The sequence below is a fragment of the Lampris incognitus genome, chromosome 2, assembly GCF_029633865.1.
Source record: "Lampris incognitus isolate fLamInc1 chromosome 2, fLamInc1.hap2, whole genome shotgun sequence".
NCBI lineage: Eukaryota > Metazoa > Chordata > Actinopteri > Lampriformes > Lampridae > Lampris > Lampris incognitus.
Window position 1 is genome coordinate 25,161,127 of NC_079212.1, and position 25,735 is coordinate 25,186,861.

General features: G+C 43.2%; 2 protein-coding genes across 2 annotated transcripts in view; one reads left to right on the plus strand and one right to left on the minus strand.

The window, feature by feature from the left end:
* The window catches only part of syt6a (synaptotagmin VIa), a 54,654-nt gene extending 47,193 nt beyond the window's left edge, over positions 1-7,461 (plus strand). Inside the window, exons 4-7 of the mRNA XM_056273471.1 lie at positions 3,976-4,096; positions 5,315-5,486; positions 6,653-6,803; positions 7,383-7,461. Coding sequence (XP_056129446.1) covers positions 3,976-4,096; positions 5,315-5,486; positions 6,653-6,803; positions 7,383-7,454 — 516 coding nt within the window. The 3' untranslated portion in view covers positions 7,455-7,461. The remainder of the gene's footprint in view (positions 1-3,975; positions 4,097-5,314; positions 5,487-6,652; positions 6,804-7,382) is intronic.
* A 3,806-nt stretch (positions 7,462-11,267) lies between these two features.
* Positions 11,268-25,389, minus strand: olfml3a (olfactomedin-like 3a). The gene is made up of 3 exons (XM_056275205.1): positions 25,279-25,389; positions 23,325-23,637; positions 11,268-12,052 (listed from the first exon to the last, which is right to left on the minus strand). The coding sequence occupies exons 1-3, from the start codon at positions 25,387-25,389 to the stop codon at positions 11,268-11,270; spliced, it is 1,209 nt and encodes a 402-aa protein (XP_056131180.1).
* Positions 25,390-25,735: the final 346 nt, after the last annotated feature.

Below are 25,735 nucleotides of genomic sequence, written 5' to 3' on the forward strand. Positions count from 1 at the left end.
AAAGGCTGTCGAGATCACATGGAAACACCATGACAAGTTCCATGATATCATCGTTAGGCTTGGGGTATTCCACACCATCTGCACACTGCTGGCAATAATAGGAAAGCGTTTCCAAGATGCTGGACTCAAAGACCTCTGCATTGAGTCTGGCATGATTGCAGAAGGCTCAATTGCTGGTGTTATGGATGGCCGCAAGTACAACAGGGCAGTGCGACTACACAAGCTCCTGTATGAGGCTCTCATGCGACTGACCTTGAATGGTTTCCTGTCCTGGTTGGAAGAAACTCACAGGAATGACATGGTTCACCTGAATGAGACACTGAAGACCATTGACAGCCTTGGGAAAGAAGTCTCACAACATGCTTTGAAGGAGGTCCTCGAGAACAGCTCTTGTACACACATCATGGATCTATTTGAAGTCTACCGTGAGTTCCTTAGAGGTGGAAACGGCAGCCTCTCGAACTTCTGGATGTCCTATTTGGACATGGTTGAAATCTTGTTGGGGCTCATCCGAGCATCCAGAGAGGGAGACTGGATGCTACACTTGGCTAGCATTCGAGCAATGATCCCATGGTGCTTTGCTTATGACAGGATGAATTATGCACGCTTCCTCCCCTACTACTACGCCCAGATGTCTGAGCTGCCCATCACACACCCAGATGTGTACACAGAATTCATGGAAGGAGGCTTCTCAGTCCAACTGGGCTCCACCAATCCCTTTGGCCGAATCCCTGTTGACCAAGCTATAGAAGAAACGGTGAACAAAGACACCCAAACAGCTGGAGGGACAAAGGGATTCAGCTTGAAGCCAGGAGCTGTGACCAAATATTATCTCACAGCTGAGTATAGAAGCATGTACCTCAGACAGCTGAGAGACCTGACAGGTCAAGGCAGGTGCAAATGGTCTCATCCAGATCTACAGAGTCCAAGGACCAAGAGAGATGAAGCAGATGTCCAGTCTCTCATGGACCTTATGGAGAATAACTGGCTCAATCCTATGTCCCCTGATGAGATTGATTTGGTTAGCCTCTCCACTGGCAACATGGCTCCACCTGATGTGACCATAGATCTCTTGAGAGCTCTTGAGAAAGGAGAAGAGGCCTACCAAGCATTCCAGCAAACAAGGTTAGATGCAGACCCACCACCTGTGAAATTCCACTACAAGATGACCAAGCAAAGTCTGAAAACATTCTCCAATGTCAGCACAAAACAAGCTCATGGAAAGAAAGCACAGGATGTGGTTCTGAAGGCAGATAGAAACCTTTTCAGTCACATGATCCTGGTGGCTGAAAGCAGCAAGGTGAATCTGAAGGATGTCCTTGCCTACCCATTGGGCCCACTACCATGGGCACTGGCAAATGCTGATGGGTCCTTACGAAAAACAAACAAGGCTGCACTTGCCAGAGAGCTTGAAAAGAATGTATCTCCTGCAGAAGACATCCCAATCCCATCTACTTCCATCATTGATGGGATGAGCCTGGTCCAAAAAATGAATGGCAACAACAAAACCTTTGCACAGGTGGCAGAGTCAGCCTTGACCCAGGTCCTCCATGAGGGAGCACAGAGTGGGAGGATTGATGTTGTTTTTGATGTCTATCACCAGACTTCGATCAAAGATGCTGAACGACTGAACCGGGGTGGAGACATCACTCTCCAGTACAAGAATCTTGCAGGGGGACACCACGTCCAGCAGTGGAGAAAATTTCTGTGCAGTTCCTCCAACAAGACCAGTCTCATCAAGTTTCTGGTGGAAGAGTGGAAACTCCCACGATACAGAGCTATGCTGCATGGCAAGGTGTTGTACATGACCTGTGAGGAAACCTGCTACAAGTTGACAGAAGATGGGTGTGAGGAAGCAGCAGAACTGCACTCCACACATGAAGAAGCTGACACCCGTCTGCTCCTGCATGCATTGCATGCAGCAAATGCGGGCTCAAAGTCAGTTATCATCACAGCTGAGGACACTGATGTCATGGTGCTTTGTCTTGGCTTCCAGAAGGACATCACCTGTCCCATCTACCAGAAGTGTGGGACTCAGAACCGTACACGGTTTGTCGACATCACCAAACTGGCAAGTTCACTTGGAGACAGCATCTGTGACAGCCTAATTGGCTTACATGCCTTCACAGGCTGCGACACTGTCAGTGCATTCGCTGGTCGAGGGAAGCTGAATGCCCTGAAGATAGTGAGAAAGCACACTTCCTGCCAAGAGACTTTTAGTCAACTGGGACAGACATGGAATGTGAGTGATGAGCTGTTCCAGAAAATTGAGCAGTTCACCTGTCGGATGTATGTTGCTAATAGCAGCACTGCTGAGGTGAACAAACTGCGTTACCAGCTCTTCTGCACCAAAAGGGGAGAGGTTGAGTCCAGCCAGCTGCCACCATGTAGAGACTGTCTCTTTATGCATGTTCAACGAGCCAACTATCAGGCAGCAATATGGAAGTGCTGTCTGCAGGCTAACCCTGTGGTGCCAAGCCCTACTGAGTATGGATGGACAGACGATGAAGGCAAGCTGGCCATTTACTGGATGCGCTCCCCACCTGCACCAGATGTGGTCTTGGAAATGCTAACATGCAAGTGTGTGCATTCATGCGAAATGCCAAGCTGCATGTGCCTGTCAAATGGACTTCCATGCACAGACATGTGCAGGTTACAGACCTGCAGTAACCAAAAACAGCAGGATGGTCCAGAACTGGACTTTGAACTTGGGGAGTCAGATGATGAGAGAAACGAGCAGTTTGATGAATGACAGTGTGATGATTCTGATGGTATTACTGTGGTAGTAGTCTATTGATGCACAGGATGTTGATTCTGGACTTGGTTACCCAGAGCTTGATAACAATAATGTAACCATATTCACATATACCCATTACCCTACCCATTACCATTACATATACCCACTAATGATATGGGATTACATGTATCATTGACTAAGTATATGTAAATGTCAATGTTGTTTAAAATATTAAAATAGTTCATTACCTCACTATGGTATTCCTTTTTATCATGTATTTTGATTGTGTATTTAAACAATTGTATAGAGACCAGTTTGTGACCTAACTGGCTTTGGTCTAGTTCTCATTTAAGGTTCACAATCACCTCACACAATGAAATAGTATGGGTATATTATACATTTCCTGAATCTTTACAGTCCTGTGAGTATTCCAGTTTTTGTGTTTTGTGTCCCTGATATTCCTAGATGCCACAGGGCTAAAAGAAAGTATATAGTTTAGGCGAACATTGCAGAAAGATGTGTGTTATTGACGGGTTGAAGAGCTCAAGTGACCTCTATATTTGTGAGAAATATCCACAACAGGGCTTGAATGAAAGCTAAGAAGGTCCCCTTTAAAATGATACCAAAGACAATATTATAGAACATTGAAAAATGTCCTGACCATGAGGCTAAACCAGGATATGCACCAGCGTCTAAAATGCAATTTAGTTTAGCGGGTGGTTAACTTCATGAGCTGATAACTGTGATACAGCTGCCACTCAGGAATGGTTATCATACCAAAATATCATCTACAGACATGGATCCTTTCAAAATTATAAGTAAGTTTTGCCACCTTGAGTGTACCGAAATATCGTCTGGCCCATGGACTAACAGGACTATCCCATCTTTTTTCTACCATGACTTTGCAAAGCAGTTATTGCTGCTTGCAGTTCGTCCTTACACGTGCCGAGTAGTATGGCACTTTTATCATGTAATTATCTTTTCTAGTACCGCTGTTTTACTTACTTTCTGTAACACTACCAATGTTTAATGTGTAATAGTAACCAGGATGTTTGGGCTTTGTAAGCCCCTAGAGCACTATATGTGAGGTCTGGGAGGTAAAATAACATCTCATGTTGTCCTGTTAATGTGTTTTCAATGTTCGCATCCTTGTATGTTGCTCTGGATTTGAGTATGGGGGAAGTCTTTAAAATGTAAGTTTTTGAAATATGATTTAAAAACAAAATGTGTTTCCACAGGAGAGTGTAGACCTCGGGGAGATCATGTTCTCGCTATGTTACCTGCCAACCGCAGGCAGACTCACACTCACTGTCATCAAGTGCAGGAACCTCAAGGCCATGGACATTACCGGTTACTCAGGTAGTGTGTGTGTGTGTGTGTGTGTTTGCATGTGTGCAGGTGTGTGTGTGTGTGTGTGTGTGTGTGTGTGTGTGTGTGTGTGTGTGTGTGTGTGTGTGTGCGCATGCTTGCACTTGTGTGTGCGTGCGTTCATGCATGTGTAACTGCATATGTGTGCCTGTTTGCAAGTGCGTCTGTATACATATTGGTGTGATTCACTGATTGCAATAAAGATTGTGAGTGAGAGTGAATGGGTCCCTTTTCAGTATCCAATTCCAAACTTGTCAGATAAAATGAGTAAACAATGGAAAGCGCTCTCCACCGCTGCGCACTCTCTCTCTCTCTCCCTCTCTCTCTCTCTCCCTCTCTCTCCCTCCCTCTCTTGCTCTCTATTTCAGCAATTGTTAATATTCAACACGCAATATTAAGATGTTGTCAGCAAATACTTGCTGACGGTCTGTTTATTTTAATAGACTGATATTCTATATTGCATTCTGTATCAGTAATACCGGTGCCACTTGTAAATTGCTGACATTTATTGTGTGCTTAATGCCAGGGATCAGGTGTAATTCAAACTGAGTAGGACATATTTTTACTCTCATATCTAAAGACATTTCCCTGTGTCAAGGCGCCAGATTTGGGAATTTTGATCAACGAGGATCTACCATTAATCTGTGTGCAGTTAACAAAAAGCATCAAATTTTGCCATCAGTTGTATCAGGTTGCAGAGCAAGCACTTATTTGATGGAAAAGGATTCAGGGTGGCTTACAGCTTGCTAAAATGCCTTCCATTATGCAAGGGATACTGCCACAGATGGATGAAGACTGACAGCAGTATTCATCAGGAAGCTTTTTCAATTATGGCATTTAAGCCTACTATCAATGGCCTTTCATGCTCTTTGTTTAATGGACATGTTGACTCATCAAGTTTTATGTACAAAGACTGATGCTAGGCTTCTCAGAGTCACTTTGTTGCTTAAGTACAACCTGGGACACAGCAAGTGATGAAATTGACCACTTAGCGCCTCATCTTAACAGATGTCTTTGGGACAAACATCGTAAAAGCTCTGCACTTTAAATATTCAGAGGACACCTGGTCTGAATGCTAATCGCTGCAATTTGCTGAAGATGCGATGAATGTCAGAGAGTAAACAATATGTCACGGTTCATGAACAGTTTCATTCATATTTACAGCAGATTAAACTATATCTAAAGAATTGTATCACCTGTTTTCACCAGATCCCTATGTCAAAGTGTCACTCATATGTGATGGGAGACGCTTGAAAAAGAAGAAGACCACCATTAAAAAGAACACCCTGAATCCAACATACAATGAAGCCATCATCTTTGACATCCCTCCAGACAGCATGGACCATGTCAGCCTGCACATCTCTGTCATGGACTATGATTTGTACGTACACCATTCAACTGACTTGGCTTAGCATCCACATAGTAGGGCGACAGCAAACCATTCACAGCGGTAACATTGGGCAGCAATTTTTTTTCAAATGTTGTGCTTCCTGAAAAAAAATGAGAGATTATGATAGACAATGTTAAGCTGAACACAAAAATAATTTCAGATTTGCTGTATCACGTAGGAATTTGGAGAAACATTCAAATACATTTGATTGACTTTAACATGTTTAATCGCATGATGATGCTGACACATTGTTTCAGTTCAGCTGAGCTTAAAATGTTGTTCAGCTGATTTTCGTTTGTACTCAGCATCTGGTGCCTCTCGTGTCAGTGTCCAACAATAGTCGGGCCAGCATTGATGGATTCCGGTTGCCTTGATACCTCTTTTCCATGGTCGCAATGTCCTGGTGAAACCTTTCACCCTGTCCATCACTGACAGCACCAAGATCAGCAGGGACGAAGTCAAGTGTGAATGCAGAAAATGAATTTTCAATCACATGTTGCACGTCATGGTTTTGTATGCTTTAAGCATGTTGTCAAGTAGCTCAATGTAGTTTGGTGCTCTGTAGTTACCAATAACATTCTCCTTGATGCTTCATAAATGTGAAGTCCTAGCAAACAAAAAGCAGAAAAAGGTGGGTTTAGTGCTGCATGCAACCTGCATCAAGATAACAGACATGGTAAAGGTCAGAGTTCACAGTTTGTTCCCTCTACTGTGAAATATGGGCGGCATCTATGGACTAGCCTATCCAGCCCTCCTTGTTTGCGCTCCTTTATGTTCGGCTTAAATCATTCTGCACTAATTATCTAGGACTTATGTTATGCAATACTACAAACATCACCTGTGTCCAGGGCCAATCAAAGATGAAAAAACCGTGTTGCTTTTATATTTGCTGCAGGCGTTGTTGATGGAGCGTGCTCTCCAAGAGCTGCTTAATGCAATTCTTTTCTTTTTTCGCCCCCCCTCCCCGCTTTGATGGTCTTTTAATCACTGAGATGAGTCAATTCTATTGTCACAGAGATGTTCAGCAGCAGAGCCATCTCAGGACCGTGGCAGGGCGTTGTGAGACGGTTCAGAATTTGCATCGCCTTTGAAAACAAAATTGAACTCTGTAATTATAAATAACAATTACTGGATGCTATGTGTTTCTGCCCCCACAGGGTAGGTCACAATGAGATCATTGGGGTGATGCGGGTTGGATGCAATGCCGAAGGACTGGGCAGGGATCACTGGAATGAAATGCTGGCGTACCCCCGCAAACCTATTGCACATTGGCACCCTCTACTGGAGTCCAAGAAATCTGAAAAAGAGGTATGCTCTGGGTTACACTGCAGTGTACAAAATGCCAATTCTGTGTATTTTCCTCATCAAGAGTTAAGGATGGCATAGAACGTTATTGTATGTAGTAATCTAACACAGGGGTTCCCACACCTTGTCACACTGTGACTCACCTGTGGAGATAATATTTTTGGCCCAGGTCATAACAAATATTTTGTGCATTAAGATAAGCAACAAATTCTCATTACCTTTCAAAAAGCGAGATAATTAACAATGCTATTTATGTAGTTCATCAGTGTGGTAGTCCCACTTTCAGTCTTCATTCATGGCCTACTAATGACCAAATTAGGTATGTCAGCATTAAACTTTATCATAGTAAAATTTTGGAATACATTTGAACCGCTGCATTACTTGCAATAACTCAGAAAGTATCTTTGAGGCAATGTAGTTGCATGCATTTCTTTTTCTGTGCTTCCAAACAAAATGTGCTTATTGTGACAGCTGGCAACCCACCAACCCATGTATTGCGACCCAGTAGTGGGTCGCGAACCGTAGTTTGAAAACCACTGACCAAATGTCTGCTGTGCTGCCTTGTGTCTGTCTGTGCTGCAGTGGAAAGCAAGGACGGCCAGCTTCGACAGCCAAGGTTCCTGCCCCTCTCCCAGGCCCCCTGCTAGTCCCTGAGCAGAACCACCTGTGACCCAACAGCCAAGGAAACGGGGCTTTCTTCTGACTGTTCCACTTCCTGTCCGCCCATCTGCCTGAGGAGAGAAAAAAAACAAACAACAACAACAACCCCGCTCACCCTCTCCTTTCCTCGAGTTTAACCCCAGAGTGCACCCAAGTACTGATCTAGGATCACAGTCTGGAGCACAAATGTCTTTTCTGGGTCAAGAAGAAGTTAGCCTCACTGATTTGAACTCATCTGATGCTTAGATGTCACTTGCACCCAGAGCTTCCCTGGTTGTCATCAAAGAAAGAAAGAAAGAAAGAAAGAAAGAAAGAAAGAAAGAAAGAAAGAAAAAATTTAATAGTTTCTGAGCAGACTGGGCACTGAGTCTATAGATAGACATTTGATTTTGAGCTTAACTTTGTCCAGATTGAGGCGAGTGGAATGTGATCCTGGTGGCCTCACGCCGGACTACCAACGCGCTTAAGTTTCATCTTGGAGCTTTGGAGACTCTTTGATGATGACTTAGACATCGACCCCAAAAACCTAAAAAGCAGCATGAGTTTCACAGAGGGAAGCTAAAGACACGATGGTAGAAAATGAGAAAATGTTGCACAGGCTTTAAGCAAATTTGTACAACCCTCCACTTCTCTCACAAGGAAACTTTACAGTCCTGCACTAGCAAATGTAAAACTACTCCATTAAATATTATTGATTCATCACTAATGAAAAAATTGTGTTGGCACAAGATAAGTTGCAAGGCTCCAGCTCAGTGTGTTACACTGTACTTCCAGTCTCGTAAGTAAAATAATTGATTACCCGATCTCCAATTTAACGACGGCAAGAGGAAGATTCAGCTCTAAGCTAAAGTACATATACCCTGCAGAGCTCAATGCACCTGCACAAGCAGCAAAGAATATAAACAAGAAAGTAATTTTGAAATATTTAATGTAGCCATGACACGTGATTGGGAAGAAATGGATGAAGCAAACCGGTTCTTGTTATGCAAATAACAGCATATTGGTGATGTATTCACGCTGAGTCCAGTTTGGGAGCAAAGCGTGTCCTTTCCAACTCATTCACTTACATTGAACAGACACTTTTATCCAAAGCAACTTACAAGTATTTAAACACAACAAGTACCCAAGTAAGACACAGTAATCTGCAATGCTAGACATGATGTCAGTGTATATGAATATGGTAAATGTCACCTGAAAACACACTGCAAAACAGATTTCAGACGTGAAGATGAAAATCCCAGGTGTTGTCAAAGACATCAGCTAAAATAGCACATCATCACTTGGGGGGGGGGGGGGGTTGTAAACTGATGGTTTCCCTGTCTGGGAAATTAGCTAGCACACTTAACACACACCCTTACCTCATTCTCTGCCTGATGTTTTCTTATTACACAGTTCACCCTTGACCTTCGTTGGAAGTGAAAGCTCCTTCGCTCAAACACACTGCACTTCTTTGTCACTATTTGCCGTACTGTACCAGGTTGGATGGATATGTGTAGTTCTATGTACAGGTGTCTGATGGTTATTAACGCTGTGTGTATATTTTGTGTTTCTTAAAAAAAAAACAGAAAAGACAGGCCTATATATTGTCAAGTTGTTGCCATTTTTCAATCTATATAACATCTGTTGGTAGTGATGATCGAGGGAAACCCGAACTCACAACGTGGATATTTTGCTTTTTTTTTTAAAGTTGATAAAGAGCATTTTCCATGCTATCACTGTCACAAAACCCCACATTCTGTATGAAGGATGCAGACAGAGATGGGATGCATTTTGTATTCATCATTTACAGACCTGATCTGAAACAAAACTGCCGTGTGATTTGACATAAAAATAATAAGGAAATTAAATCAGATCTTTTTTGAAGGACGCTATCTTGATGCGGAGAAAAATGAGCAAGACATGTATTATACTAATTTTCTGTGATTCAGTGTATTTCAAGACTGAAATTCATTATCTAGTCTCTCTACAGTAGCGTTGCCTCCAGTAAGCAGATTAGACTGTGTTCCAGTTATACAGTACATTCTCTTGTGTTTGTTTTTTCAGTAATTGGCAGGCGCACATATCAGTGCACTGATGCACTGTGTTTTATGACACAGAGCTAATCTGACACTTGGCAGGAAACCGACAGAAAACCCTGAAACATTATGTTTTGGATGGTGAGCAGATTATCCTTTTTCAATATGAGGAGCATCTATTCAAAATAGCAACCCACAAGAGCCCTAAACCCTAATCTGATACTTAAACAGCACCGGCTCTTGGCACTGGTCTGCACATGTGATGCTCCGTTCACTGACATAAAGGAGTATACGCCGGAGCAAAATCTGGAATAGTAATACAATAGCTCAGGCTGATCTCCTCGTCCACATGGTATATACAATGAAGGTGGCATAAATCACAAGCATCAAGAGGAACTTGTAAGACTGTATGGCAGCCAGGCTTCAAGAACTGAGCAGATGGACTTAGCAGACCCTGCAGGAGCTGTTTTAGCTATTTCCTTACCTTCTTTTTTTTTTTAGTGTATCCAGAGTGATCTGTTTACCTCAATGCATCTGCAAGGCGGTAACACTGTGGGGGCAGCTGGTCGGTGGACAGGCCATTATCTATAGAGGAATGGTATTTCTCTAATTGGCACTTCTTGTTATGGCCAGAATGAGTCAGTGCATCGCAGTCGTCGCTAGATGTTATCCCTCATAGCGTTGTCATCACGCCACAAATGAGACTGTTTGAAATGTTTTCATTCACACAGTCTGCTCAGAGCCCCTTTCTAACTTCTAGATTTCTTACGTCTGACTGTGGTGTAATATTTGAAACAAGTGGTTGAGAAATAACGTAGCTTTCCACTTTCCTTTTCTTTTTCTTTTTTTCTAAAATGTGTTTTGACATTCATATGTTTCACTGACAACGTGGTGTGTGATCCATAGTAGATAATACCTGTTGAATTGGTAGCCTCGGTTTATGGACAATTTTAAGACCTAGATTTGGCTAATATTGTTGTTTTCCTTGATATGATCTCGTATCCCTTCCAACTGTCATGGATAGCACTGAATTTCCAATTTTGTATTGAAAAATTTGTATTTGTAATATAAATGTTTGAGGAAAATGTTCTGGTGATTGAAAATTGAAATTGTTGGTTCAGACATGGTCCATTTTGAGAACTTTTTAGAGTGGATCATTATCCAGACACTTGATATGATGCCCAGTGTGTAATAAAATCGTCTGAAATGTCCAAATTCCTTGGAAAATTGTCATCCTTCTTTGATTTTTATGACACTGAGAAATCATACGAGTTGTGTTTTGCCCATGAGATGCGATGTTTTGTTTCCTACAGTCTTTTTTTGTGAGATTTTCTGGGTTTTTTTCCTTTTGATTAAAAGAATAATGTAAATTGTGTTCCGTGCTGTTAGTAACCCACCGCAAATTGACTACAAAGCTAGTGGCTTAACAAGGAGAAAGGGAAAAAAAGAGGAGATGAGATTTAGACAAGTACAATTCAAATGATCAAATTAGCTTCAGAGAGGACACAGTCTACAGACTTGACAGCAGCATGGGATCAGCCACTATTAAATCTGATGGCATTTACATGAGAATTTTGTTGTGGTATAATATACAGGTAAAAGTGAGTGTCATAATACAAAACCCATTCGTTTGTTTTACAATGCATGAAATTTCACTAAACCTAAATTAAAAGTACCTACCATTTATGATGTGCTATCGCCTGGCTGTGTAATGTGAGTGAACAATAACAGATTTGAAAAAGTTTAGTTTGTCTACTATTTATCTAAATTGTCCATTCCCCTTGAATACCAGTCAAACCAGGAGTTTCCTCTTCATGGTTAGTCGGTAAAGAATCTGATAGCCATCGTCCCAGGCATACAGCTGTTTCTCCTCAGGGTTGTATTTCAGGCTGGCATGGGCTCCATACCTCCTGGGAAAATAGAGGAGCGGTGCCTCCTCACTGACCACCATGTCGTTAACATCAAACACACACTGGACACGGGAACGACTTGCCAGTCGGGTGTTATAAACGACATACACGGTACCGCAGATGATGAAGGCCGCCTCTGCATTCTCTCGCGGGCAGCGGGTGTCCCACATTTGTTCTATATCAAGAGTCTCGGGGTCCATTTTCGCCAGGTGGATGTTTGGCTCACTCTCACTGATGGCATACAGAAGCCAGAGGCCCTCATCATCAGCAGCAAGGTCTGCAATGGTCTCTGGGTTGAGACTGTAAACAGGAGCATAGCTGTCCGCAGGAAACATGGCAGTGTCCATCAGCAGACCACTAAGCAGGCTGTATTTGGCCACCTGCACCTCTGCATCGGTTCTCTGTTTAATATAGTACAAGTTGCCGTTATAAACAGCACCGCCAGTACCGCTCCACAGAGAGGGCAGCCTTATCAGTCTGCTGTGGTTGACACCGGGAGACCGGGAGAAGTCCAGCACAGAGTTGAACTGGTATATGGTGTCTCCTGATGTGCCATTGAAGGCATATACCTTGGAGGTTTTGGGGTCTCTGATCCACATACCCTTAGGCCCGCCTACTCTCTTCAGGATCTTAACTGATCTGATGCTGGAGATGAGGTCCACGCAGTCTGTGGAGGAAAACAGACAAAATAACAAGGAAACCGTAAAAAGGGATACAACTACAGTGCGTAGTGGTATTTATTCTTGGAACTAATGGAAATTAAATGATCATTAAAGGTATGTTCCTCTCAACAACAGTGTGACAATTACCCATTTGCTGCACCCCAACACTGATAAGGGTAAACCAAATTCCAGCGAGCTCAATGCTGTCAAAAGCTGTAATCAGGTTTTATCCCCTCGGATTAGATCTTTATCTAGTAACAAAAGTCAATTAACAATAATTCTTCTAAACGACAGAACCGGATAAAACAACAAATTGACGAATACAAAATGTGTCCTCAGGTTTCTCTCCAATATCATTATCAGCAGCTTTAGCAGCACCCTAAGCAACATGCTGTTGCCACCTGAGGGAAACATTTTAAGATACACCTTACAGCTACAGTCCTGAAGATTAAATTCAATTAAATGTCCTTTTTTTTATTCCCCCCACCCTTTTTCTCCCCAATTGTACCCGGCCAATTACCCCACTCTTCCGAGCTATCCCAGTCACTGCTCTGCCCCCCCTGGTGATCCGGGGAGGGCTGCAGACTACCACATGCCTCCTCCGATACATGTGGAGTCGCCAGCTGCTTCTTTTCACCTGACAGTGAGGAGTTTCACCGGGGGACGTAGCGTGTGGGGGGAATCACGCTATTCCCCCAGTTCCCCCTCAGGCACCCTGACCGATCAGAGGAGGCATTAGTGCAGCGACCAGGACATATACCCACATCTGGCTTCCCACCCGCAGACACGGCCAATTGTGTCTGTAGGGATGTCCGACCAAGCCAGAGGTAACACGGGGATTCGAACCAGCGATCCCCGTGTTGGTAGGTAACAGAATAGACCACCATGCTACCCAGATGCCTGAAAATAGTCAATTCTTGTATCATCAATTCTTGTATCATAAATCATGAACTCTATGTAGCTGCTCATTTGAATGGTTACTGTCAGGTAGAATATCTCCAGGAAAATGGGACCAGTGCATAGTGTCTTACAACTTCAGGGTAACAGTCATATACAGCAGAATAAGGCAGGTAGTAGAGGTTTGAAGAAGTTAAATCATGTGGCTGACAAGCAGATACAACAGACTAAGACCTTAAACATCAGATACTTTAACATCAGTCACTAAAACTCAGTTCAACCATGTGTTGTTGTTAGGCAGTGGAGAAGATGTTGACAAAACAGCACTGATGACTCTGTTTCATTTCAAATGGAATTTTGGGATTTGGACTGGTCAAACACCACTGTAATTACCAGGATCACAACAGGTTTTTATCCTGGGAACCAGATGACTCTGCGGGCTCATGTTTCATATTTGCTATAGCATATTAGAATTTGCGAATTTGCCTGGTTCCCAGGCTAATGGGTTTTAGTAAGACACTGAAAGCGACTGTCCTAAGGATTGTAGCTTTGACATCCAGGAAAATTATGCAGCCTGCACCAATCAATATCTCCTTGTTTCAATTAAACCAAATTAAGCCAGGGGGAATTTGGACGCAGCCATGTGAAGACAGGATGTGTGAGCATCCCATGCAGATAATAAAGAAATTACCTTCACTAAGAGAACCAATTTGATAAACAGTGATGGAGCTCCATGCTTTCAGCTTAATGTATCATGAAGTATCCCTCCTAATCCAGCTCGCCTTGAAGGGAAACTACTACCACGCTCACAAATGTGACTTCGTCCCTGCAATGCAGTAATGTTGATACTGGTTCAGTTCAAAGGATTCACAATGGGCCACTGTGCACAGCACAATCCCCCCGGAGACCAACTCGGAGAGAGCTGCCACTGACCTGAGGGCAGTTTCCTGCCCCCCCCCCATTCCCCCCTGTCCCCATGTAGTGGCAGGACTCCAAATAATGAAAGCTGTCCCCAACACATAGGAACTAATAGAAAAGACTCTGCTCTACATAACTCTGCCAAGCAATTTGCGCTGAATGTAATATCTTCTCACGTACTCTTGTGGATTCTGTGAAGACACATTACAACATAATACATTTTGTTTTCAGCATAGCTTATTGAAACCAAAGGACAGCTCATATTTTCTCGAGCCTGGATGTTTAGTGTCTCAGAGGTGTCTGAAGATTAACGATGGCTCGATCTACAGTAACATAGAGGTGTCCAGTGTCGAAACGTCTATGCTTCCAGTACCAACAATGTATTAAAAAAAAGAGAGAGAGAAAAAGCTTTACTTGTCCACCCAGGTGAAGACAACAAAAATTATGAAATGTAAAAATGACATAAATGGGATATGGGATAATGCGTGCTAAAACTGTAATATTCTAGGAGACAGATTGACGACTGTAGGGCTGAGCCCCTGTTTTTGTGCCTGATTGCTGTTTGCTCCTCTTCCTCTCTGATGTTTTTTTCAAAGTCAAAATGGCACAGTAGCAGACATGTTGAAAAATGGACAGCTGATAGTGCTCACCTACTATAAAACAGATATGACTCCAAGAGATGGTTGCACCAACACGACAAGTGCAATTGACAGAAAACTTACAACAATGCAGGGGCATGTCCACCAGTGTAAAAAAAAAAAATCCCCAAGGCTTTGTGTTTTTTCTCTTATTTACACAAACATGCTCTAAACAGGCCCAGATGAAACCATGCAAAAATAAAATAAATAAAAATCATAAACTGATTAACTTCACGAATTCCCTGACTGAGCAAGTCATGGGACAATGAAGATTTTGCTCCCTGAACACATTTGGGTGTATTTTATGGATTTTGGGCTGCCGATCTAGAAAATCGCCCTAAATTTCTTCTACCACATACCGTTTTGTAGATATAACCTATTTTTATGATTTCCCGTCATATTTTAAGTCTATTAGTATATTGTCCACAAAGCAAGCTGTTTTGGTCAGTCCAAGCATATCTGGGCATGCACTCAGTGTAGGTGCTATGCAAATGTTGTCTTAGGCATGCCTGGGCATGCTTAGTCAGGTTAGATGCTGGCAGACAGGCTATAAAAACTGCTCACGCTTACAGATGCTGTTTGGGCGCATGTTGATGCACATGTTCCTCAGGCAATAACACAGTGAGTATACTGAACAATAGGATTTGTTGTCTTCAGGAAGATTTAATACAGCAGAAATGTCTCGTCAATGTTGTAACATTCTGTTACATCTGTGGTGAGTATACGCTTAAGGCTCAAAGACACACCATGAATGTACTTACTAAGAAAGCCTATGAGCTCTACTTCGGATGTAAAGAAAAATAGAAACCCTGGGCTCCTCACATTTGTTGTGCAACATGTGTAGTCAACCTGAGAGCTTGGCTCAGAGGTACTCGGAAGTCAATGCCATTTGCAGTCCAAATGATATGGTGAGAGCAGAAGGATCACATGACGGACTGTCACTTCTGTCTGACCAATGTATCTATTTGGCTTCTCTACTAAAAATAAAAATATATCGTGTTATCTCCAGCTTGGTCGGGTGTCCCTACAGACACAATTGGATGTGTCTGTGGTGGAAAGCTGGATGTGGGTATGTGTATTGGTCGCTGCACTAGCGTCTCTTCTGGTCGGTCGGGGCATCGGGGAGTAGTGTGATCCTCCCGCGCACTATGTCCCCCTGGCAAAACTCCTCACTGTCGGGTGGAAAGAAGCGGCTGGCGACTCCACATGTATGGAGGAGGCATGTGGTACTCTGCAGCCCTCCCCGGATTGGCAGAGGCACTGGAGCAACGACCGGGACGGCTTGGAAAATAGGGAAATTGGCCAAGTACAATTGAGGAGAAAAGGGGAAAATCCCCCCCCCCGGCCAAAAAAAAATCTCTTGAATACCCCAATCTGCCTTCAGCCATGAGATCAGTGCCGCATGATGAGAGTTTGCCAGTACTGAAGCCACCAGAGACATGGACCCTAGATGAGGCAGATGAACATGCCACAACGCATGAACAAGATGTGGAAAATGACACTGATCCAGATGTTGAACCCTTATGCCTGGTTATCCTCATCTGATAACAAATTCATTCATCATTCATTAATTCATCTTCAGCCGCCCCTCCAGTGTAGGGTCGTAGTGACAACAAGCTAAGTAGGGCACTCCCGACGTCTCTCTCCCCAGCAACACCCTCCAGCTCCTCCTGGGGGATTCCAAGGCATTCCCAGGCCAGATTAGACATGTAGTCCCTCCAGCCAGTTCTGGGTCTACCCCGGGGTCTCCCCCGAGTTGGTAAACCTCCAAAGGAAGGTGCCCAGGAGGCGTGCTAATCAGATGCCCGAACCACCTCAACTGGCTCTTTTCGACGAAGGAGCAGCAGCTCTACTCTTAGCTCCCTCCAGATGTCCGAGCTCCTCACCCTATCTCTAAGGCTGAGCCCTGACACCCTACGGAAGAAACTCATTTCAGTCGTTTGTATCGGCGATCTCACCCTTTCGGTCACTACCCAAAGCTCATGACCATAGATGAGGGTTGGAACGAAGATTTACTGGTAAATTGAGTGCTTTGCCTTCGGACTCAGCTCCCTCTTCACCACAACGGTCCGGTACAATGTCCACATTACTGCTGATGCTGCACCAATCCGCCTGTCAATCTCCCGCTCCATCCTACCCTCACTCATGAACAAGACCCCGAGATAATTGAACTCCTTCACTTGAGGCAACAACTCATCTCCAACCCGGGGGAGACAGGCCACCATTTTCCGGTAGAGAACCATGGCCTCAGACTTGGAGGTGCTGACTCTCATTCTAGCCACTTCACACTCAGCTGCAAACTGCCCTAGTGTGCGCTGGAGGTCGTGTTCTGATGAAGCCAACAAACCACATCATCTGCGAAGAGCAGAGATGCAATTCTGAGGTTCCCAAAATGGACACACTCCTCACCTTGGCTGCGCCTTGAGATCCTGTCCATGAATATCACAAACAGAATCGGAGACAAGGGACAACCTTGGTGGAGTCCAACACCCACCGAAAATGTGTTTGACTTTGTGCCGAGAATGCGGACACAGCTCTCATTTTGGTTACACAAGGATTGGATGGTTTGTAGCAACTGCCCCAGTACCCAATACTCCCGCAGTACCTCTCACAGAGTGCCCCGGGGTACACGGTCATAAGCCTTCTCCAAGTACACAAAACACATGTAGACTGGCAGGTCAAACTCCCATGCCTCCCTCAGCACTTCCGCAAGGGTAAAGAGTTGGTCCATGGACAGAATCCGCATTGTTCCTCCTGGATCAAAGGTTTGTCAATCGGACAATAGAGTAGATTTTTCCAGGGAGGCTGAGCAATGTGATGCCCCGATAATTGCAGCACACTCTCCAGTCCCCCTTTTTAAATATGGAAACCACCACCCCAGTCTGCCATTCTACAGGTACTGTCCCTGAACTCAACGTGACACTGAAGAGGCGTGTGAACCAAGACAGCCCAACAATGTCCAGAGCCTTCAGCATCTCAGGCCGAATCTCATCCACACCCGAGGAGCATTTTAACTACCTCAGAGACCTCTGCCAGGGATATGGGTGGGGCTTCCCCTGAATCTTCAGACTCTACTTCGTCCACTGAGGACATGTTAGCCGGGTTCAGGAGCTCCTCCAAGTGTTTTTTCCACCGCTCGACAACATCCCCAGTCCGGGTTAACAGTCCCCCCCCCAGCTGAACATAGCCTGAGTCAAGCCCTGCTTACCCTTCCTGAGCCGCCGAATGGTTTGGCAGAACTTCCTTGAGGCTAACCAAAAGTCTTGCCAAACTCCTCCTACACCCGAGTTTTTGCTTCCGTGACCGCCAAAGCAGCAGCCCTTCTGGCCTCCCAGTACCTGTCGGCTACTTCAGAAGACCTCTGGATCAATCAAGTCCGAAAGGCTTTCTTCTTCAGCTAGACAGCTTCCTTCACCACTGGTGTCCACCAGCAGGTTCTTAGGTTGCCGTCTTGACAGGCACCAATGACCTTATGGCCACAGCTCCTGCCTGCAGCATCTGCAATAGAGGCTTTGAACATGGCCCACTCAGACTCCATGTCCCCAGCCTCCCTCAGGATACATGAGAACTTCTTCAAGGAGGCTTGCCAGGTCTGTCCGGCAGCCTTCCCTGCCACCTGATCCAACTCTCCACCAGGTGGTGATCAGTTGACAGCTCTGCTCCTCTCTTCAACCGAGTGTCCAAAACATACAGCTGCAGATCTGATGATATGACCACAAAGTCTATCATCAATCTCCGGCCTAAGGTGTTCTGGTACCAAGTACACTTATGAACTACCTTATGTTCGAACATGGTGTTTGTTATGGCCAATCCATGACTTGTACAGAAATCCAATAACAAGGCACCACTCGGGTTCAGATCAGGGAGGCTATTCCTCCCAATCACACCCCTCCAGGTTTCGCCACCATTGCCCAGGTGAGCGTTGAAGTCCCCCAGCAGAAATATAGAGTCCCAAGGCGGAGCCCTATCCAGGACACCACCCAGAGACTCCAAGAAGGCCGCATACTCCAAACTGCTATTCAGTGCATAAGCACACACAACAGTCAGAGCCTTCCCCCCAGTGACTCCCAGTCATATAGAAGTGACCCTCTCATTCCCCGGGGAGAACTCCAACACGACAGTGCTCAACCGGGAACTTGTGAGTATCCCCACACCCACTCAGTACCTGTGACTTTGGCTAACTCTGGAAAAGTAATGAGTCCAGCTCCTCTCCAGGAGTTTGGTACCAGAGCTCATGCTATGTGTGGAGGTGAGCCCAACTATATCTAGCTGGTACTGCTCCACCTCCTGCACCAGCTCGGGCTCCTTCCCTGCCAGAGAGGTGACATTCCACATCCCGAGGACCAATCTGCGATGCCGAAAGTTCCCACCTTTGCCTGCTGCCCGGCCTGCATTTCACCCCACTTGATAACACAGCCAGAATTAAATGACCTGGACAGGGACTTGCATTTGTCAAAGCTAAAGCAGAACTACTTGGTTCAAGATTGCAAAGATAGGGTTTGCTGTCACCAGGTAGCAACATTTCTATTTTTCGGAACTGTCAAGAACATTTGACAAACTTCTTTATGCAGGTTGACAACCTCTGTTTCTGCTCTGGCATTGATGGATTGTTCATGACTTTGAGTTGTGTGCATGACCCACAACAATGGTGCCTTTTTATAGTTTTGTCAAAGTTAAGCATGATATAGATTTGTCAAAGTTAAGTTATGCCTGAAAGCTATCCTGTTACACAATGGCAATGTCAACCTTCCAGTACTCATTGGCTATGCAGTACGCATGAAAGAAACCTACAATAACATGGAACTGTTGTTCAAACACATACAGTACAACAATTACAACTGGAACATATGTGGTGATATAAAAGTATTGGCACTGCTACTAAGAATGCAGGTCAGATATACAAAGTACTGTTGTTTCCTTTGTGAATGGGATAGCCATGCTAAAGAGTCACAATGCGTTAAAAATAACTGGCTGCTCCATAAGTATTTCGTTCCAGGGCAGAAAAGTGTGGCACATAAACCACTTGCTGACCTAACAACGATATTTCTGCCCCCTCTTCACGTAAAACTCGGATTAATGAAAAAAACTGTGAAAGCAATGAACAAAGGTGATGGATTTTGATATCTGAGGCAGCTGTTTCCAATAATAACTGATGCCAAGATTAAGGAAGGCCTTTTTGTTGGTCCACAATTCAGACAGGTCATCAATGACAGGGAGTTAGAAGATCTGCTAGTGGGGCCAGAGAAAATAGCAAGGAATGCATTTATAAGGATGTTAAGAATTTTCTTGGCAACTACAGAGCACCAAACTACATTGAGTTGCTTGACAACTTGCTTACAAAACCATGAAGTGCAACATGTTATTGAAAATTCATTTTCTGCATCCATACATGGACTTCTTCCCTGCTGATCGTGGTGCAGTCAATTATAAACATGGTGAAAGGTTTCACCAGGACATTACGCCCATGGAAAAGCGGGATCAGGGCAACTGGAATCCATCAGTGCTGGCTGACTATTGTTGGACACTGACATGAGAGGCACTAGATGCTGAGTAAAAGCGAAAATCAGCTGCAAAACATTTTAAGCTCAGTTGAACTTACACCATGTGTCAGCATCATTATGCGATTAAACATGTTAAATCTAGTAAAAGTTATTTTACTGTTTCTCCAAATTCCTACGTGATACAGCAAATCTGAAATTATTTTTGTGTTCAGCTTGACATTGTCTATCATAATCTCTAATTTTCAGGAAGCAAAATGTTTGAAAAAAATTGTTGCCCAGTGTATTGTCTCAATCACCATTATATTAGGCACATACGTTTAATAAAGTTTGGCAAATGTGTGCAAACACATGATATAATCAATTTTAAAATCAGTTACAAAGAACAGAGAGGTATAAAAGGATATATAACAAACTATATCCCTTTGTTTATTCCCCTCCACAACTGTATTCCATTTCTTCCCTTGATCCCATTCCCGCCTCCCTTTTTAAAAGAGTTTTAACTGTTTATCTAAGGATATCTAACCATTTATCTAACCATTGTAAACACCTCTTTACATTCTGGTATTTTTCCTAGCTCGTCAAATCTTCGATTGTTAAACCACTTTTAAAGAAGCCCACTCTAGATCCATCTATGATTCATAACCACAGACCAATCTCTAACTTCCCTTTCCTAGGTAAAGTTATTGAAAAAGTCATCCACAAGCAGTTAATTCAGTTAATTGATCACCTTGCGACCAGCAATATACAGTATCTTTATCGATTCAGTTTTTGCCCCAACCATAGTACAGAAATAGCTTAGGTCAAAGTTATCAATTACTTAAGAATAAATAGAGACAATGGGAGTTTCTATTTTTGCATTATTGGATCTAAGTGCAACATTTGATACTATCACGATATTTTAATTGGTAGGCTTGAGAGGTGGGTTGGCCTATCTGGGTCAGCACTGGGCTGGTTTTTATCATACCTGAAAGGATGTGATTTTAGTGTTTGTCTTGGGAATTTTAGCTACAATTTTTTTTTCCTTAAGTGGTGCTCCCTAGGGGTAAATTTTAGGCCCATTATTGTTTAATTTAAACTTGTTACCTCTGGGCCAACTTATCAAGAAACATAATGTGCATTACCATAGTTATGCTGATGACATGCAACTATATATCTCCCTTTCCTCCAATAACCTGAGCCCTACTGACACACTATCAGACTGTATCAACTGTATGGCTATTTATTTTTTACAGTTAGACAGTCACAACACAGAAATCCTGGCCATCGGGCAAAGGTTAACAAACAGAAAATGTCTTTTAAATTGGCACAACTGTTTCTGGAATTGCAGAGTGGAGGATTTGCGGAGGTAATGAGCTTTTTATTTCAGGATGCTGAAAAACTCATTCATGCTATTATTTTCAGTCGACTAGACTACTGTAACGCAGTATACACAGGAATACCTAAAAAGCATCTTGATTGATTGCAGCTACTCCAGAATGTAGCTGCTAGAGTTTTAACTTGAAAAAGGAAATACAACCACATAACACTTGTGTTGTGGTCGTTACACTGGCTTCCAATAAATTTTACAATCGATTTTAAAATTTTAACGCTTGTTATTAAGGCCCTACATGGTTTGGCACCCTAATACTTATCTGACATGCTTGTGAGCTATGAACTAGCTAGACCCCTCAGGTCATCTGGAACAGGCTATCTGGTTATTCCCCAAGTGTCCACGAAAATTGGTGAACCTGCTTTTAGCTTTTACTCTCCAAGCTACTGGAACATTCTACCCAATCATGTTAGGTGTGCTCCAATGGCATCTTCTTTTAAAACTAAACTGAAAATATTCCTTTTCAGCTGCGCCTTTCAGTAGTCTGGTTTGTTGGTCTTAATTATGATTTTATTTTGTTTTATTTCATTTTATTCTATTCCTACATTTTTAATACATTTTACCTCACATCTCATTAATTTTTTATTGGTAAATTGTTGGTCTTAATTATTATTTTCTTTAATTTTATTTTATTCCTACTTTTTCAATGGTTTTAATTCTCATGACCTAAATATTTTTACTGGTCAGTTGCTGGTCTTAAATTTATTTTACTTTATTTATTTTATTTATGTATTTGTTTACGTATTTACTTATTTTTCTTACTTCTTAATAACACACATATATTATTTATGTGTTTGTTTGTGTTCACTCATGTCTAACGTATTTATTTTGTACACTACCCACATATTTTTTGTGACTGCAACTTCTATGGTAGCCCACAATCTGTGAAGCACGTTGTGCTTCCACCTGGAATGAAATGTGCCATAGAAATAATGTTTTGCTTGCTTGCTCTGCTAGTGAGTTGGAGTTCAATTCCTGTTTAATCCGTGTTTAAGACAAAAAGTGTTCATCGATAGGAAATCCATTAAATGAAAATAAATAAGATTTTTATTACAGTTCTAATTGTTGGCTGGGGTAATGGATTGAAAGATTAGCCAGTCACAGCAGTGACTGTTAATCAATGCCTGTTGGAATAGTGCTCAGCTAATGATGCACAGCATGAAATATTAAAGCAAAATAAATGGTCAAAATCCTTATGAATGTGATTGCACCTTAGTTTATCAATGAGAAGAGAGAGGAAATCAATTCTTGGAGTGAAAAAAAAATCAATACCTCTTCTCCAAGAAGTCACACACATATACATTAATGGCACCATTCTCTCCATTGTGTTAGATTTGGCATGTAGATAGCTTACAGATTCCACCCAAGACCAAAATATAGATCATATCACTTACTACACCAGATTCAGGGGAATCTGCCTATATGGTGTCAGAATATCTGATGTGTTTCAGAGACTTATAATGAGATTTTAAAACTATGCACTGCTGACAGGCATGGCAGACCATAATTTATAGCTAAGTTAAGTATTTAATGTGTATACATTTGGTATTTGCATCATTGCTTGTCGCGGCATGGTTTGGAACAGAAAGGCTCTACAGAAAAACTCTGCTCAATCAGCACAAATTGAAGGCTCTTCTTATATAAATGGCTTTCAGTGCAACATACTGTGCGCCTCTTGGAAAACATGACTACATGTTGACTCAAAAGACTGCAAAACGACTTTTAACAGCTTTCTGCTTTTTTCTTATTTTTTCCAGTGGAACGGTCTCTCTGAGGCTGCAGCTCTACAAAACGAGTGGCATTGTGCTTAGTTTAATGCTAAATATAGCTGCAACATTTCCACTGAATCCACCAGGACCCAGTCTAGAATACCAATGAAGGTAGCACATCAAAGGCCTCCATCCTGTGGAGGACGTCAGACTGAGTTCTGCTGAGCTCCCACCGCATTTCTCACCAGAGACTCTGGAGTGTACCTCCTCCCACTCTTCTTCCTCCTCTTCCTCTTCCTTCCTCTCATCTACACTCCAGGCGCCCTGCTCCACCACCTTGTCCACCATATTCACGCAAGCCCGAGGGGAGGTCCAAGTCTCTACGTAGTCCATTTCACGCTCCATCCGCTCCACTCTGGCAGCAGCTCCTTCCAGGTCTTGAAGAAGGCTGACATGCTCCTTGCCCAGCCGATCCATGATCTCAGCGGCTAGCTTTTTGAAATCTCGAAGCTCTGTGTGGTAGCGATGGGACTGCTCATGCCACAGCTCCATACGATCCTACCAGAAATGGGGAGTGTCAAGAGAGAGCAGAGAAAAAAACAGTTTTGTGGGTGATCGTGGGTTATGTTTCTGTGACTTGAACCCGGCACAGAAAAAAAAGAAGATTTATACTTGAAATAGTGTATTAAACAGATAGTTTGTGCAGCTTTTTAATCGCACAGTGATGGGAAAGCATGGCAATTTTCCAACTTTATCTCTACATATACATGAGAGAGAGAGAGACAGACTGATTTTAGTTGGTGTTTCACTGTGAGCGAAGCTAAACTCAACAAGTCCTTCTGAGTGAAATACAGGCCTGTGTTTCATAGTATATTGATAAATATAGAGTGTGATTGACAGATGAATGATTGAAATAGAAAAGAAAATAACGCGTTCTTTCTCCATTCTGCTTCAATTTACATTTGTCTCTTCCCTTGCTGTGGGGCTGTGCCCAACTGGAAATGAAAGCTGGGGGGGGGGTTTCTGATGAATTGAAATGTTTATATCAATGCAAAAGTTGTGCCAGCATATTGGTGATGAGATTGGTGCGAGGCCACAGCGGAGGACTTGGGAACACTTCCTATAAATAGATTATCCATTTGAATGTTATTTTCAGAGATGCTCAGTTCTGGAATACATCAAAGTGTGTTTGCAGAGTACCCAGGTGGTTAATGAAAGAAAATAATTATTTTGCATGGATATTCTACATTTGTAATTTAAATGAGTACACTGTTTGAAGTTTGGAATTAAACCAAATCCATTATTCGAATTGTGTTTCACCGAAGCTACCTTTCCTTGGTCTTCCATTGTCAGAAAACAGGCTTGTGTGCCAGGAAATAGTGGAAAGGTTAAGTCTCGTGGCCCTGGAGCGACACACATACTGCATGCGGCCCCGTTGGTCTTGGACTGCATCTCATCAAGGCTTTCTCTCCTCGTCACTCCAGCTCTGTCTCCCTCTACACTTGTCTGCCGTCTCAAAGACAATAAAAGAAGCTCAAGAGTGAGCTGGCTTCCCAGTTTTCCTGAAAAGAAATCAGGCTCACTTGCACTTGCACTAAAGAAAGAACCACACACTTCCCTTTAGATTCCTTTGGATTCATTCTTGCACTCAGCATAAGCAAAGAAATGTACCGCATTAATTCTACACACAAACGCTGCATGCTCCGTAATGCATTTTCACTCTACCTGTGCAGAAATGTGTCTCGCGATTAGGCCATTGTGGTGTTTAATGTTATTGTCATCACTGCACAAGTTTGTCTTGTACTCATTATCAGTACACCATTGCCCTTGGACTCCTTTACTGCTGAAGACAACCTTAATGTTTTCTTGTGTAGCATGGGAAGACGAGCAATGAGGCACAGCATGCATGCTTCAACTGATATTCTCCCAGAGGCCCCAGCAAATTTGATGAGTTGGCCAGAGATTGCGTTAATTGGATCGCTTTGGTCAGGACGTTAAATTCGCATATACAGAGAAGGAAACCTTGCAGGCAGGAACTCAGCTCTTATGATCTCAAGTCATAAAATTCTTATAAGCCATTCGATGCTGTTTCTAAAATCAAAAGTCCATTTTTTTTCAGAGAAATTTGTGTCACCCATATTCATAGCGGAAAATTATTTGGATCAATCCTCATGGATGTACCAGCGGACTGCATCTTACCTCGATGGCTAGCATTCTATTCTCCAGATAATCCATCAGCCCCTGGTAGTAGTACTGGGCTCTAGTTAGAGCCCAGGCCATGGAAACAAGGAGGACAATGACCGGCTTCATAGCGGACAGGTCCAGTGGACAGCTTAGTTCTTTTGTCTTGCCAACTTTTTGCAAATTTCTTCTCGTATCCCTCCCCGTGGTCCAAGCGTCTTTGGTGTCCTTAGCGCCCCGCACAGGGTATGAACACTAGTGTACAGTGAACGACAGAATGCTGTACTGTGAGAGGTGAACAGCACAGAGAGAGTGTGAGGCCAGTTGTGTAGCCTCTGATTCTTTGGCTGCTCTCACTTGGCTGGAATGTTTTCACAAACTCTCAGGGAGGAGCCTTGTGCCTCTTACCCTGTCTGTCTTCACAAAGTGAATGCGCTTTACTCTGTGCATTGTGTGTGTGTTTGTGTGTGTGTGT

Coding starts and splice junctions, on each gene's coding strand:
- olfml3a (XM_056275205.1), bottom strand. CDS start 25,389: ATGAAGCCGGTCATTGTCCTCCTTGTTTCCATGGCCTGGGCTCTAACT. Junction 23,638..25,278: donor ATAGAATGCTAGCCATCGAG/GTAAGATGCAGT, acceptor CATTTCTGGTAG/GATCGTATGGAGCTGTGGCA. Junction 12,053..23,324: donor GGTACACTCCAGAGTCTCTG/GTGAGAAATGCG, acceptor TTTCCTCCACAG/ACTGCGTGGACCTCATCTCC.